The sequence below is a fragment of the Stenella coeruleoalba genome, assembly GCF_951394435.1.
Source record: "Stenella coeruleoalba genome assembly, chromosome: 14".
Taxonomy (NCBI): Eukaryota; Metazoa; Chordata; class Mammalia; order Artiodactyla; family Delphinidae; genus Stenella; species Stenella coeruleoalba.
Genome location: NC_137160.1, coordinates 13,083,844 through 13,100,251, shown reverse-complemented (window position 1 = coordinate 13,100,251; position 16,408 = coordinate 13,083,844). Strand labels below are relative to the sequence as shown.

Below are 16,408 nucleotides of genomic sequence, written 5' to 3'. Positions count from 1 at the left end.
GGTGTTCCCAGCAATTCTGAAGCAGGCCCAAAGATTCAAATGTGTCTCATGCCACCAGAGCTGCAGACAAGTCCAAGAAGAACATGGAGTAAAAGGTATCCTTTCTTTTCTCCTGCATCCAGGAGAGAGAGCCTCTTAACTGTTTTGCAGATTATTTGCCTTTCTTACATAACAGCATGTTCAGGTTGCCCTATATCATTCCTGGATTGGGGCAAAAATATTAAAACATGGTGTAGGACTAAGTTCATAAGCCAGTAAAGTTCCATACTAAAGGAATTGGGATTTGAGGAGTGCATGGAAGATGGATCAGGAAGTTGCTGACTGATGTCTTTCATTCATTGACTTAACTAATGTTTCTTGAGAGAAAGTGCATTCAGTACAGATTTTCAAAGTGTACTTTAATACCCTTCCCAAGATTTGTCCTTCCAAAGAGAAAAGAGAAAAGCTACTCTATCAAACTAATAATTTTATTAAAGCATTTTGCTGACTCAAAACCACAAAGTGGGCTCTTAGGAAGGACAAAAATACAGGCACTTGATTTTATAAATTCTCTTGGAAAAAAAGAAAAGAGAAAGAAAAAGTAAATGCAGCTTGTTTTTACCCAAGCCTTTTTCTTCGTCTGTTTTACTGGAAGGGCACTAAGCTTCTCTTTTTGTTTTCTCTTCCCCTATTCTATGAAATTTATTTAAATTGAATGGAAATTGAAATGGATGGTTTATTTAATAAATGATATTGGCATAATTAGATACCAGAAAAAAAATTGTTAGACCTCCACCTAACAGAAAATAAATGTCAGGTGAAATAAAGGTCTAAATGTGAAAAATAAAATATATAAATATTAGAAGGAAATATAGGAGAACATTTGTGCCACTTTGGGTTAGGGTAAGAGGACCTTCTCAAGCAAGGTGAAAAACAGACTCCATACAGGAAAAAATGTCCACATTTGAGCAAATAAAAAATAAAGTTAGTGTGTGGCTAAAGTCAGCATTAGCAAAGCGGGAAAAATGAAACCATAGGCTAGGGTGTCCTGTGACACACATGCGTCATACGACACCAAGAGGCACATGGTTTTCAGGGAGCTCCTACAAATTGATATGTAGAAGGTGAACAACCCAGGAGAAAAATGGGCAAAGAACATGACTATGTATTTCAAAGAAGATGAACTTCACAACAAGATAAACTTCATTGAGAAACAGCAATTGAAATGACCTGATACAACTTTTTGCCCATCAGATTAGCAATAATGCAAAGGATGCTAACATTAAATGGTAGTGAAGGTAGCGTGGAAAGAAACCCTCTCCTGTGTGGCCAATTGGGAGTATGAATTTCTACAACTTTTTGGTAATTTTGCCATATGGATTAAAAATATATATATAGGGGTGGGAGATGCAAACTATTGGATGTAAGATAGGGTCAAGGATGTATTGTACAATAGGGGGAATATAGCCAATCTTCTGTAATAACTGTAAATGGAAAGTAACCTTTAAACGTTATATAAAATACGAGAAAGGTTAAAAAAAATTTCAATTGTACAAACTCTTAGACCCACAGTTATACTTTTAGAAATACAGGTTCACAATCCGTTATCCAAAACTCTTGAGGCCATTTGTGTTTCAGATTTCAGAGATTTTCAGGTTATTAAAGATAATACGGTGCATATTACTGTATATTGTATAACACCTCCCTCGAGGTTTGGGACAGCACCCCATAAGCAAACACGTTTATATTTCTAAAGGGAACAGATGAATATTCACATAAGTTTAAATCATTTTTGGCACCACATGAATCAAAGAAAAACTTCTGAATTTTTAGAGCCTGTTGGGTTTCAAAAATGTGGATGGCATTGGGCACCCATAAATACTGCAAAATAGAGTCATTGATGCACAAACAAATAGGCTGAATTATTTCTATCAGCAAAGGACCGGAAGCATTCCGTGTCGATCGGCAGAGGGATGGAATAGGTGGTGGCACATTTGTACTCTGTGTATTATGCAGCTGTCAAAAGAGTGCGTTAGATTTTAACATACTGACGCAGAAAGATGATCTGTTTGTATTAGATGAGAAAACAAGTTGTAGAAGAGAAGCGTGTGGTACAGTCCCACTCAAAAATGAGGGAGGGAGGTTATCACCCACTTACGCATGTATGTGTTTTACAAGGAAGAAAAGCTTTGGAAGGATATATACCAGACTCTAGACACTGGTTATCTCAGGAGGATGAGATTTGGAAGGAAGTAGGAGACGGTTAACATTTTGTTTACATGCTTCTAGAGTTTGACTTGTTAAAAAGAGCATGTATTAATTTGGTCATCAAATAAAAGCAATTTTTCTCTGAAAAGCAAATACAGTTTGTATTACAGAGCACTGAGAGTTGGCATCTCTCCACTAAGGTGCAGCTCTCCAGACCATGAGGGAACCTGCTTTTCATAATTAATAATTAATGGAAGGCAGAGGGCTAAGCCTGGAGCTAGGCTTACAGCTCCAGTCCTCAAGCAGGGCCTTCATTACTTAGTACCGAAGCCTAATGATTTCCAACATGTATTAGCCTGTCCCCCCACGGGAAAAAAACAAGTTAAACTTAGACTGTTACTATGATACGGAAATCCAGTCACCCCGGGAGTCTTTTTTTAACTGACCCACTTGTGGGGAATAATAACTCCAGAAAGTAATATTGATTTTTCTTTGACTCTGTTGAGTAAGACAAATGTGGTTTCCGCTTCATGAGTGTAGTGTGTGACACTCATTTTAAGCACATTTAGAATATGTTTAAAAATAGAACTACTTCTACCATACTGTCATTTTCTTTTACAGTCAAGTTTTCCTAGTACTCTACCCTTAGTTCCTGGAAGGAAAATTACTAAAGATTTAGATGGATCTAAAGCTAATTAGTATTATGTCTCCAAATAGTTATCATGCTGTTTATTTGGTTTTATTTTCTAAATCTATACAGGCTATGTAGCCCTTACCTTTAACTCAGATGCAGAAAGAACCTTGTACATAAATTTTTGAGTGTGGATAGACTGAATGGATAAATGCTGAGAAAGGAGAAAAGATTAAGCACATCAGTGATCATAATAAAACACGCCCAGGACAGGGCGGTATATGAAACTTGACAGCATTTGTGTGTTTGTTTTTCTCAACTGTGATATCTTATGTGGATGGCATTGGGCACCCATAAATACTGCAGACTAAAATCATTGGGAGCAAGTGCTCCTTAGAAAATAAGGAGAGGCCATTTGCTAAATGTGATACTGTGCCATGTAACTTCATTTAGAGAACTAAGATTACTGTTAGACTGGATGAATGTTAACTTGATTTCTTTTCCCTACTTTGAGCTCTATATGAAACAAATGAACATGAGTTAATATCTCTTTCCTTAAAGCATTCTGCTTGCTCTGGAAAGCGAGGTCAGTCTTTTCAGGTTGTTGGGTAGTTTGGGAGCATGGGCTGTGCCTGAATTTGTTTGAAGGTAAATGTACATAGTGTTCAAAATATTCATTATCCTCCAGGGCTGATAATGCCACCCTCTATAGAGGGAAATGAGGGTGAAAAAGGAGTGCTTTCCACACACTACTCTGAGGCAGTTCTTTGACCTGTGACTTAGAATTGTTAGTAAGTGATATCTATTTACATTTAACTCTTTAATAAGATGTAATAAAAGAAGGGCGGGAGATATGAGAAGTAGTACTGATGTTGAAAGGCAGTAGATTCAAGTTGTATGTGATAGTCACACCATTTCTCTGAGCCTAGTTTCTTTGTCTATGACCCTGGGAAATGAAAGGCCCCGTCTGTTCTCACTTTTGATAGCCCTGAGAAATAAGGAAGGTATATCTACTTTAAGTAGCTTTCTTTAGCCTTGGCACTGTGCGTGCGTGCGTGCGTGCGTGTGTGTGTGTGTGTGTGTGTCTCTGTGTGCGTCTCTGTGTGTGTGTGTACGTATAACAGATGTTTTTAAAAAACAAACCACGCAGTTTCTTGTCCTTTTAGTTTCTACAGTATCAAAAAGAATCCTTTCTTGTTATTGATAAACTCATAACTGTAATTATTACAATCGTCATTAAAATAATTTTTATTAGTCTTAAATTTTGTGATGCTCTGATCATCACTACTTCCTATATTGAACAGCTCTGAGGGGACATCTGCAGCCTGATTGAATATAATGTAACTTCATTTCAAGGGTTTAATTTTAAGGTTTAAGAACTGTAATATTAGTTTCAAAAATAAAATTATTTAAAATATTTCACCAAATATGCATTTTTTCCAAAGCCAGCCAAGTTTTATTTTAGAATCTGAGCCTGTGCACATTTGATAACTTATCTGTCTCACCTGTTAGCATGACAGAGCTAAAAGTCTTTAATTTTGTAGGAGACATAGAGATTTCTGGTCTTTTCTTCCGTAACAGTGTGCTGTCACCTTGCTCTCTCCTCTGCATTCTTTTAAAATGAAGGTAAAGGGAGGAAAGGTCACCCACTCCCCACTTTGATCTCTTATCTCTCTCTTAAACATTGCCTTCAGGTATCTGTTTCACCCATTTGAAGACCAGAGGGAAGTGGATTCTAGGTGGACTTTTATTTTTCTAAGAAGGGGTTTTTGAATTGGCAGATGCCTATAATCTGACTGCTTTCTACATAAATAAAGAAAAAGTGGACCTCTAAGAAGGCTAAGGGTTAGAGTTTCCAAAACAGATGAGTTTTACTATGTTCTGATCAAGAACTTGAGTTCTCAGAAACAATCCATGCTTTGTTTGCTAAACAAGTCTACTGAACGTCGTGTTCTTTTCTGGGAAGAATTTGGGGGATGGGCTGTGCAGGGCAGGCTACGAAGGAGGTGGAGAGGGAACGAGAGAAACTTAGGACACTTATAAATCAGAATCAGCCCTTAAAATGTATAGGTCTAGGGCAAGAGTATAAATTGAGGCCCCAGCCCACATATCTAAATATTTAATTTAAAATTAAGCTAACAGGGCTTCCCTGGTGGTGCAGTGGTTGAGAGTCCGCCTGCCGATGCAGGGGACACGGGTTCGTGCCCCGGTCCGGAAAGATCCCACATGCCGCGGAGCGGCTGGGCCCGTGAACCATGGCCACTGAGCCTGCGCGTCCGGAGCCTGTGCTCCGCAACAGGAGAGGCGACAGCAGTGAGAGGCCCGCGTACCGCAAAAAAAAAAAAAAAAAAAAAAAAGATGTTAAAATTAAGCTAACAAACTGTTAAATAAAACACATTCTCGCCTCCTACCTTCACAAATATACTTTTATGATGACCTCTAGATTCAAATTTATTGAATTCTATCTATATAATCCTCAGACCCCTTGGGGTTCTGCCCTGGATATGGCTGTATGTGGGGGAACTGGCTCAGTGGCCCAAACCTCATCTTTATCCATCTCCGACTCTATCCCTCATCCTGCTGGACACACAGCCCATGTGTCCAAGCTCTGTCCACTCCTAGGGCCTATGGGTGCACATACTCATGGGCGGATGGGCCCAGGGAAGAGGCCCACACAAGCACTGAAAACAGATAAGGTGTCATTTGGGTAAGGAATTCCAGGATCCTGCTTATTGTTAGTATGGAGAGAATGCTTCTCTAATGGAAATATAATGTGAACCACATAAGTAATCTTAAATTTTCTGGTAGCCACACTGAGGAAGAGGAAGAAGAAACAGGTGAAATTAATGTTAATAATATAGCTTATTTAATTCAATGTATCAAAATTATCAGTTCTAAAAAATTATTAATAGAATTTACATTCGTTTTTTCTTTTGCGGTATGCGGGCCTCTCACTGCTGTGGCCTCTCCCATTACGGAGCACAGGCTCCGGGCATGCAGGCTCAGCGGCCATGGCTCACGGGCCCAGCCGCTCCGCGGCACGCGGGATCCTCCCAGACCGGGGCACGAACCCGTGTCCCCTGCATCGGCAGGCGGACTCTCAACCACTGCGCCACCAGGGAAGCCCGAGTTTACATTCTTTTTTGTACTAAGTCTTTGAAATCCAGTGTGTATTTTATAATTAGAGAACATGCCGGTTTTGACTAGCCCCATTTCAGATGCTCAGGAGCCACCTGGGTCTCGTGGTATTTGTACCAAACAGTACAGCTCTAGGCCAAGGGAGCCCAAACTCCTTGTTCTATAGGGGCACTTGGCCTGTACTTAACTATTTTTTTTCTCTTCCATTCAAGTTTGTCACCTGCCTTTTACTCATTCAACTCACTGCTGCTTGCCTTTTTTCTCAGGAATGGTATGGTCCTAATAAATTTGTTTGCATAGATGAATATACCTTTTATCTCCCTGTTATTGACAAATACTTTTCCAAAAGCCAATGCTTCCACTTTCCATCTTGAGTAATTACTGGAATTGTAATCCTTCTGTTCTCCACTTTCTGAAGTCTTTGTGCTATATTGTTTTGGATAATGTCTAGGGTCTTTTTCCTTCCTAGAGGAACTTTTTTTTTAAAAAGTTCAGTTTAATTGCATGCATATTTTAAAACTGTGGCCAGTTCTACCAAATGAGGATACAAATCTAGAAGGTAGGGTACTGTTTTTGTTTGGACTAGAAGAGCAGTTTTATCTATTTCAGGATACAGTTTCCAGAATTAGAAGAAAAAAAGCATCTAGTTAAATTTGAATTTCAGAAAAAAAAGAATATATATTTTTTAGCATAAGTATGTCTCATGCAACATTTGAGACATACTTATACTAAAAAATTATTTGTTTATCTGAAATACAAATTTAACTGGATGTCCTGTATTTTATCTGGCAACCCTATTTCAAGACTGTTTTACTGTCTCAAAAATTGGGGGCCCTAAGCAGCTTTTATTTCTGTGGATTAAACTGTTGATATTTACTGTGCCAGAAATTTAAACTGAGAAATATTTTCATATATAGTAATTCATTTAGAAAAATAATAAACCCCATTCTTGTTAACATGTGCATTTTTTATGAAAAATACCTTCTATAACAAGAAAAAATAGGGAGAAGAATGTTATTATTTTATATTGTTGCAACTCTTTTAATGCCTGGCTTAAGTAGAAGATAGTTGGATTCTCAAGTCTCCTTCTGTTTCTAATCAGGTGTGCTATCACAAAGACATGTACCATCTGGAAATCTCCACTGGACACTTGGGAGAAAATGAGAGTGGCAAAAGTCAAATGACATCTTAGTATTGTTATGAAAATAGTTTTGACCTTGAGAATCTCCTGAAAGGATCTCAAGGACCTCTTCCACAGTCCCCCAACCATGCTTTGAGAACCCCTGGGCTAGGAATAATAGACCCTCTAATTCTAGCTTGTGTGTTAGATAGGTCATAGATAATCAGAATACAGAATAAACATTCTTTGTTTTAAGTAGGACTAATGAGTCAAATCATAAAATACAAAACAAATTTTAAAATGATTATTCACGTTTAGCAGTAATTCTTAAGTTTTGTTTTGTTTTTTACTTTAAAATTACTCTGTCGGCTGCTCTCGCTTTCTGAGATGGCCCACACTCTGTCTGTGGAGTGTGTTTCTCTCGAAATAAATCCACTTCTTACCTACCAACTTTGTCTCTCACTGAATTGTTTCTGCGATGAGACATCAAGAACCTGGGCTTCATTAAGTCCTGAAACCAGATACTGAAACCCCCGCCAGGTGGGAGAAGTTAACTCTGCTGCCACAACAGGCAAACCACGGACTGGCTGGAACCAGAAGGTTGATGACGCTGACTCCCACTTACCTCACCACCAACCAATCAGAAGAAGGTCCATGGGCTGATCACACCCTCCTCTTTGAACCATTACTATAAAACTCCTCACTACCCCCTGCAGGTCCGGACACTCAGTTTTGAAAGCATTAGCCCTCTGTGGCTCCCTTTGCCTGGCAAAGCAATAAAACTATTCTTTTCAATTTCACCCCCACCAAAAATAAATAAATAAAATAAAATTACTCTGTCAAAATAGCTATCAGTCTGTCAGATAGGTACATTGTCAGCTTTCTATTTCGAATAAAATTTACATAGCCATTTAGAACAAAGCTTTACATTTTTTATTATAAAATTCAATAAAAAGGTCACATGACAGTTTCTTTAAAATGCTGATTGGATTGAATTGGGTTTATTTTTAAGATGTGTCTGTTCTAGGCATAGTACACATTGCCTAGTATTTAGGCTTGGCCAGTTTATAAAATAATTAGCATAATGCAATAACTAATCTGATTCTCATCTCAAATAGAAAACGTTCTCGAGGTTGGCAATGGGCCAAATGTGAGAGTACACAGAGAAGTGCCCTCAAACTTAGAGGTGACTTTTTTTTTTTTTTTTTGCGGAACGCGGGCCTCTCACTGCTGTGGCCTCTCCCGCTGCGGGGCACAGGCTCTGGACGCGCAGGCTCAGCGGCCATGGCTCACGGGCCCAGCCGCTCCGCAGCATGTGGGATCTTCCCAGACCGGGGCACGAACCCGTGTCCCCTGCATCGGCAGGCGGACTCTCAACCACTGCGCCACGAGGGAAGCCCTAGAGGTGACTTCTTGGATTGCTTTAATTGCTTGGACAACTGAGAAAATGAAAGAGCCATTAACAAAAATAGAGCAGGAGGAAGTGCAGGTCTGGGATAAAGATGGTATGTTCGGTTTTGGACTGGAAATGTTGTAGTGTGGGTCAACAGAGAGGAGATGCTGTGTGATAGGGTTAGAGAGAGTTGTCCACAGGGTAGTAAAATGCTTTCCAAGGGAGACAATGTAAAGAGAGAAGAAACAAAGAGCACATCTGTGAGGAGTACCTAACTGTGGGGTAGGAAAGAGGAGATGGGGAAGAAAAAAGAAGAAAAGGAGGAAAGGTTGGAGAGAGCTAGGAAGAGGCTAGGTGAGGAAAGTGTCCTTAGAGTGAGATGACAAGAGCTCTTCGTGGAAGGGTGTGTGGTTAGCAGGATCGAGACTGAGGAATGGTCATTGGTTCTTCAGTTTGGAACTGCAAAACTGGTACCCTTAGAGAGAGTGTAGTTTTGATTAATTGTGAAGTTTTTGTTATTTCAGGTTTGGATTGGAGAGCAGGGAAGCAGAAAAGTTTTTGACTTGTCTGGGGTGACAGAAATCCGAAAGAGCTACATCGGTGTTCTTTTCCTTCCTCTCTGTTGTCATTCACATGGGTGTTAATAAAGCTAGCCAAGGTGAAGCTAAAAAACTCCAGCAAACTCACCGCCTCAAATATTCAACCTTATTTTAGAGTGACGTTTGTTCTTAAATATAATCTTTATATTTTAGGTAAAACGCTGGCCTTAGGGTCTGAAGATGTGCACTCCAGCTCTGCTGCTTGCTTACCCTCTGAAGGCTCCTTTTTCTGCTCAGCTGAATTAGAGTTGGACTAGATTATCTCTAAGGCTATGCCAAAATCATGTGATGTTATGCATCTATGATATTTGTCTTTTCTTTCCTTTTATTATAATAGGTTCAGCAAGTTGAAGAGTCTTAACCTTTCCAATAATCATTTAGGGGACTTCCCATTAGCAGTCTGCAATATTCCAACCCTGGCCGAGCTGAATGTGTCCTGCAATGCCCTCCGAGCAGTCCCGGCAGCCGTCGGAGATATGCACAAGTATGTACTTCAAACCCTGCTGCAAAGTATCTCTCAGAAATCCCCAGAAAGCTGCATCAGGGTCGCAGCACATGAGATTAGTTAACTTGTTATGTTGGTCATATGTTGGTCTCTTGGTCCCAAATCAAGAGATCATGCTCTTGTGTAGAGTTCATTTGTTAGCTTCTTTCAGATTCTTGTAAAAAATTAAAATATCCTTGTTTAGAACGAAGACCCCTACAGGTGAATGTGTCTAAATATGGGAGGAGGGGTTACTTTCTCATTTCCTGAGTTATGTTGAATTCTAAGACCTAGAAGTTAGTTTTTTAGAATAACAATGAAAGATGGGTATTTGGGCAGATTCACACTGCAGTCAGCTTGTGTTGTTCTCATTTATCCCTATCCAAGTTGGGGAAATTGGTCATAATTTTCGTTTTCAGTAAAAGATTAAGATGTTTATCTCTGATCATTTCTCTCTGGTGTATTATTGCCTCAGGCCCTGTCCTTAGCATTTTGCAAAGAATAGTATATTTTCTTTTTCTGGTAATATGATCTATACTTATGGAACTCGTATGTTAATAATAAAGATGTAAAATTTATACACTCTCTTTCTAATTCTTATGTTTTCTTTAATAGCTTACAGACATTTTTGTTGGATGGAAACTTTCTCCAGACCCTTCCTGCTGAGTTGGAGAACATGCATCAGCTTAGTTATCTTGGTCTTTCTTTCAATGAATTCACTGACATTCCAGAGGTATTGGAGAAACTGACTGCTGTGGAGAAGCTGTGCATGTCTGGAAACTGTATGGAGACTCTTAGGCTACAGGCTTTAAGGAAAATGCCTCACATTAAACATGTGGATCTAAGGTAACCATTTTAAAGAAATATATCCCATTTGAGTGGTTGGCTTATATTTGGGGGGTAGGTTATAGCCCTTTTGGTGGCATTCTTCCATCGAGGCAAGCAGGCTGGTTAGTTGCAGTAAGGGCCCGCTTTGCTATTTTTGCCCAGAGGGAAGTATAATGATTGGTAGTAGGGTCTGCTCATGCCTGAAACTTGTTAAAAATTTTTTTTCTCACTGATGAGTGACCACCTATCTTGAAGGTCTTAGTTGGTTTCGCAAGTTTGAGCCCAGTTTTAATTAGCGTGAATCAGTAGGCCCATCGAGTCAGAGAGAGCTGTTTATGGTCAATGAAAACCGTATCAAGAGCCAAGTGGATATTTTTCTCTCTTATTCCTACTTTTCTGTGGCTTGAGGCTAGTTGACACCATTGAGCATCTCTCCTTATTTTTTTTTTCCCTTCCTTGGCTTCCTTAATATAATATATTCATTAAATTAAATTTATTACTGATTTAATTTACTTATTTTAATTTCCTCTCTCTCTCTCTATCCAGATGGGTCTGCCCTTAGTTTACAGTTCTTTACAAAAGTGTAAAACTCATAATCTCTTGGTAGGCCCAAGTTTGGCCAGAACCTCCATTCTCACCCCTTGCAAGAACAAGGGAACCTGCATTTTGAATCTGATCACACTAAACTGCAGCTGAAAACACGAACACAATCCTTGCTACATCACAGATGCCCAGTCATCATCCCTTCGTGTGTAAACTTCAGTTTTACTTTCTAATGCACAAAGAACCAATACACAAGGAGGAAGCCATTCTAAATTTCTCTTTTTTAAGGAAAAACAAGAGCCTGTCACTGGGTTTGAGTTCCTGCAAAGCAACATATTAGGTTTAGACCTTAATATTAACTTGCCCAATTTGATACTTTTTCAGCCAAACTAACTTTCCCATTAACCAGGGAGTGACGACCACATTAAATCTTGGGCGAGATACTTAATGTCTCTGTGCAGCTGTGTCCTCATCTCTAGATTACAGTTAATAACAGAATCTAACTCATAGAGTTTTGGAAGGAATGGAGTAAATGCCTCACTCTCCCAGCACATGTTCCATATTGTTGTTATTACCTGCTGAGATCTCCTACTCATGAACCCTGCTCAGCTGTCAGTCTTGGCATCTTTTCACCTCTTTGTTTGATGGTTCTTTCCTTGTTTTACTCCCCACTTTCCTCTCTGGTGATAACCCCAGACCCTCACTCAGGCCTGTTCATCAGTATAAAGCAGCATCACCTTTTGCTCCCCTTTCATCTCCATTCTTATGGTTTGGCCGCGGGGAACCCATTCTTTCCAGTCCCACAAAGAGTTGATTTGCTTTACCTTTTCTCAGACTAAAGGAATCAAGCCTGCTCACCTGGGGAAGTGTTAGCAATTTGCAGACCTAGAATTCTTAGTTCAGGGAGTCCAAATGGTAATAATTTATCTGACTTTGAGAACTTTTTGGAGTGTGACAGGATAGGGAACTGAACACTTTGTCTTGTTAACTTTCTTTCTAAATTGTTAACGTTATTTGCCTCTGAGTCACTTGGGTTTAGAAAACCTTCATATTCAAGAATTTGAGCCCTTTTTAAATTCATCCACCCAGAGGTATAACAATGGTCGTTTTGACCTCAGGTAGCAAGCATGAGGGGATTTATAAGTTACCTGGTATGGATAAGAAAGCATCATTTTTCTTGATCTGAATTAGCTTACAAACGAGATCAATCTAATATGTTTGGAAGTAACTTCTTATTAAGAGCTTCGTAAATTCTTCAGATTTCTAGTTCTAATTGGGTCTTTTTTAGATGAGATTAGTTACAGGATACTTAAATACCAGAATAGACTTCTGTACATGTAAATGTTGAATGATCTTGAGTAGGTAACTGCTTCCCTTCAGACCACTGAGCTGAGGGGGCAGAAATCTGGTCAGATTTGCTTATAATTCTGCCTTAATATTTTAAACTGAAGCTAGTAGAATGATTTAAGGGGAGTTTCACTTAGTTTCTGTAAGCAGAGGGCTAATTTTATTGATTGAATTTTTATTCCTTCAGATGGAAATATTACATCAGATTAAAAGTAGTCATTTTTCTTTTAATCTTATTCTTTTTCTCATATTCACATTTTTGAGTCTGATATTATTTCTTCTATGGCATCATTAATAATTTCTCCTCTTCTCTGTCCAAAATGTGGATATTACGTCTTTCTCCTCGATCACCTCTCTTTCTTTCTGTTTTGTGCCTTGGTGGTTGGTTCCCTGTACTCACAGGACTTCATCATTTACCTTTCATCTCCATGGTAAATATTCCTCAATTTTTCTCTAACTCTTATTTCTCTTCTTGGGATTAATTCCACTTCAGCTGCCAGCAGGATAATTTCACCTTGCTTTCTCCTATTGACACACTCACCCAAATTACATGTGAAACAGAGTTTAATTTCTTTCTATTCAACTAGTTCTTTCCCCTGGATTCCTAATTTTGCTGATAGCCACACTGTTCCATTGGTTATCCAGACACAAAATTGTTGACTCTTATTTTCTAGTCTGCCACCAGATCCCGTCAGTCCTCGCGCGCTAGTTTGACTCCTTGCCCCTTCCTTTGCCTTCTCGCTGCTGCTGTTGCCTCCTAGCTGAGCTATCTGCTGCCATTGTGCAGCCTCTCAAGCAAGCACAGCCTTGCTCAGAGCCTTCAGTTCTCTAGTTCAAGATATTCAAGCTCTCGCATCTGGTTTCAACCCACTAGCCTGTGAATCCCTTGAGGATGAGGCGCTAGCTCAGAGCTGCTCAAAGTGTGGTCCTCCAGCCTGTGCTAGCAAACCGACTATTTGCTCCTTTTCTACAATGAGATATGTGTAGAAATTGAGACTTAATATCTTAGAAACACACAGTGACTTGACATTGCCACAATATCCAAGTAGACTCATATAAGCAGACTCACCTCATTGTACAGGGAGTAGACTAGTTTAGGTGTTGGCGAACTTGCAGTGGTGAGCTGCTTGTGCGGTGAGCTGTGTCCTGGTATGTGCATATGACTACACATCTGTGATGGATTAGAAGTTTAGAAAATAGGTCCTCGGGCTTCCCTGGTGGCGCAGTGGTTGAGAATCTGCCTGCCAATGCAGGGGACACGGGTTCGAGTCCTGGTCTGGGAGGATCCCACATGCCGCGGAGTGACTGGGCCCGTGAGCCACAACTACTGAGCCTGCGCGTCTGGAGCCTGTGCTCCGCAACAAGAGAGGCCGCGATAGTGAGAGGCCCACGCACCGCGATGAAGACTGGCCCCCACTTGCCGCAACTAGAGAAAGCCCTCGCACAGAAACGAAGACTCAACACAGCCATAAATAAATAAATAAATAAAATTTTAAAAAGAAAATAGGTCCTTCACCCGAGATAACTTGAGAAGCACTGATCTTATTTATGTATCCTTGAGTTCCCAGTGTTAGCGCTTAGTAGGCACAGTACTTGATAAATATTGATTGACTAACCCACCTTTGTAGCCGTACTCTCACTCCTCTCACATAGCCTGCACTCCTGAGGGACCCCTACACCCATGCATGAAACTCACCTTGTGCTCTTCTCTTCAGTCCGAAGGCCATTCAGCAACTCCTCATGGACGCCTTTCTTCTCCCATTTGCATCTGTTGAATTCCTCCTGCCCTTGGGATTCAGATGAGATGGCTCCTCTTGCATAGCATCTTTTTTGACCATTCTCTGTATTTTACGTCATTTATGACATTTATCACATACTTGTATCTTTATACTTCATATTTTAAAGCATATCTGGTTCCTCACTAAATTACTAAATCTGTTGACAAGCACCTTACTTTATTCATCTCTTATTGACACAAAGCCATAGGTTATCGTCATCATCATCATCACCGTGGCTTTTCCTTGTTCGCAAAGCACCAGCACATACATACGTTCATTTGATTTTCTCAGCTGCCTTGTAGGACAAGGAAGGTGTCATCCCCATTTTACGGGTTAGAATTAGACTTAACGGAGACTTTGATGACTTGCTCAAGGTCACATATGCAAAGTGTTGAGCAGCAAACTGGAGCTAGAACATTTTCATACTGCCGATCAACACATAGTAAATGCTCAGTTAGTACTGATGAAATAAATAAAATGCCTGTGTTAACTGAGGAGATTATTGGAAGAAAATTTTTACCACATTTTGCCTCTTTGAAAGGTCACCCTAAGTAGTTGTATTATTGTGTGAGCCTGAAAACTTTTGATATTTGCATCCTGATAAGACTTGGCAATTTAAAGTGAATAGTGGGACTAACCTCCCTGTTTATAGATTTTCTTTTGTCTCCTCATTAAACCAGCCCTTTAATTACGTTAATGTTAATACAATGGAGGGGGGGGCAGCGAGGAGATGATAGTGAAGGTAATTTAAAATGTAGATTAGGGAGAACCTGGGACATTTTTTCAATTCCTGCAGTCTCTTATATCCAAAATTAGATTTGGGGTTTTTTTTCTTTTTATTCTGTGTACATATTCTAGTAATCTAGTGAGCATTTGGAGATAGGCAAATTGCTGGGTTGAGGCCAGTTTTTTAATCTTATAACCTGGAATAGAAAAGAAAAGGAACAAAAAAAAAAGAATCATCTTGGGGACATTTGAAGAGGCAATATGCTCTTCTTGCAGGTTGACAAGTCCTAGCTCTTTGCTGTCTTGTCACTCATCCTTGTGTTTCAGTGGCTTTATGCTATTGCTATTAAAATTTTAATTACCCTCATTTTATTTTATTTTCCCAAAGGGCAGAAAATCACTGCAGAGAAGACTTGCCTTGTTTCTAAGCTCCTGCCTTTGTATTAATGCTCTTCTAACCAAGTGCGTGATATCAGCGCTCTGTTGGCTTTGTAATGAGAAGCAGGAGGTTCTCTTGTTTGTTGGTTTGTAAAGGAGTTGGGCGTAGCCTAGCAAGCTAGGAATTGAGATTTTCATCTGTTTTTCTCCACTCTGAAGCTAGATGTGTTTTTGTTACATTGATTGCTAGTCCCCATTACTACTTACTTATCTTCTTGGCCGCTCATTCATGGCAACTTTAGTCTATTAGCTAACTACTTCTTATGACTGAGACTCTGCCAGTTTTTCCCTGTGCCCTGAACTTGTTGATCCCCATTATTGTCTTTTGTTTTATGACTTCTCAGTGAATCCTACATGTCAACTTTCAGTATTTTCTGCACTTTGCTCTTTCAAGTAGTATTTTAAAATTGGAGATAGTTTTGGTAATTAATCTTTGGTCCAGAACCAACTGAAAATTCAGATATATTTGCACACCTGTCTCTGGTGTATATTTGGCTCCCATTCATTATTTTTTTTCCAAGTTCACCGATTAATTCTGTCCTTTATGGCGCCGCTCATCTACCTGCTCACTCATCCTCTCTCTTTCCTTAAATATCCATGTAGTTGTAATGTGCTTAATGGGTTATTCTGGGTTTTGTTACTCGTGTTCTTTCAACCAGATTCTTTGGAAATAAACATTCAAATGATTTTTTTCTCCATTTAAATTAACTAAGGTAAAATCAATATGCATATTTCTCTTCCAGCCTTAATGATCTAAATTGTGTTTCAGATTATATTGTCAAGGTTAAGACCTCATGGAATTGTAGCTAGAAATAGCCAGAGAATCTGGCTAGTTAAGAAAAGCCAGATACTGAGATTAAAGAAATCATGGAGGACTGTGACAGAGTGAGACTTGAGTCCTTCTTGTTAGTCACCATATGAGGGTGTGGCTGTTTGTTTATAACATTGCAGTTAATTATAGTGTCTATTTATGTCCTTTTCCTCTCAAGACTGAACCTAATTAGGAAGCTAATAGCAGATGAAGTGGACTTTCTCCCTCACGTCACTCAGCTTGATCTGCGCGACAATAAGCTTCGTGATCTAGATGCTATGGTTTTCAACAACATTGAAGTTTTACACTGTGAAAGGAATCAACTGGTGACATTAAACATCTGTGGCTATTTCCTGAAAGCACTGTATACCTCTTCTAATGGTAT

At 39.5% G+C, this 16,408-nt stretch overlaps 1 protein-coding gene across 1 annotated transcript in view; it reads left to right on the top strand.

The window, feature by feature from the left end:
- Nucleotides 1-16,408, top strand: part of PHLPP1 (PH domain and leucine rich repeat protein phosphatase 1) — a 213,197-nt gene that overhangs the window by 146,254 nt on the left and 50,535 nt on the right. Inside the window, exons 5-7 of the mRNA XM_079943241.1 lie at nucleotides 9,406-9,552; nucleotides 10,168-10,398; nucleotides 16,202-16,404. Of these exons, the coding sequence (XP_079799367.1) occupies nucleotides 9,406-9,552; nucleotides 10,168-10,398; nucleotides 16,202-16,404 (581 nt within the window). The remainder of the gene's footprint in view (nucleotides 1-9,405; nucleotides 9,553-10,167; nucleotides 10,399-16,201; nucleotides 16,405-16,408) is intronic.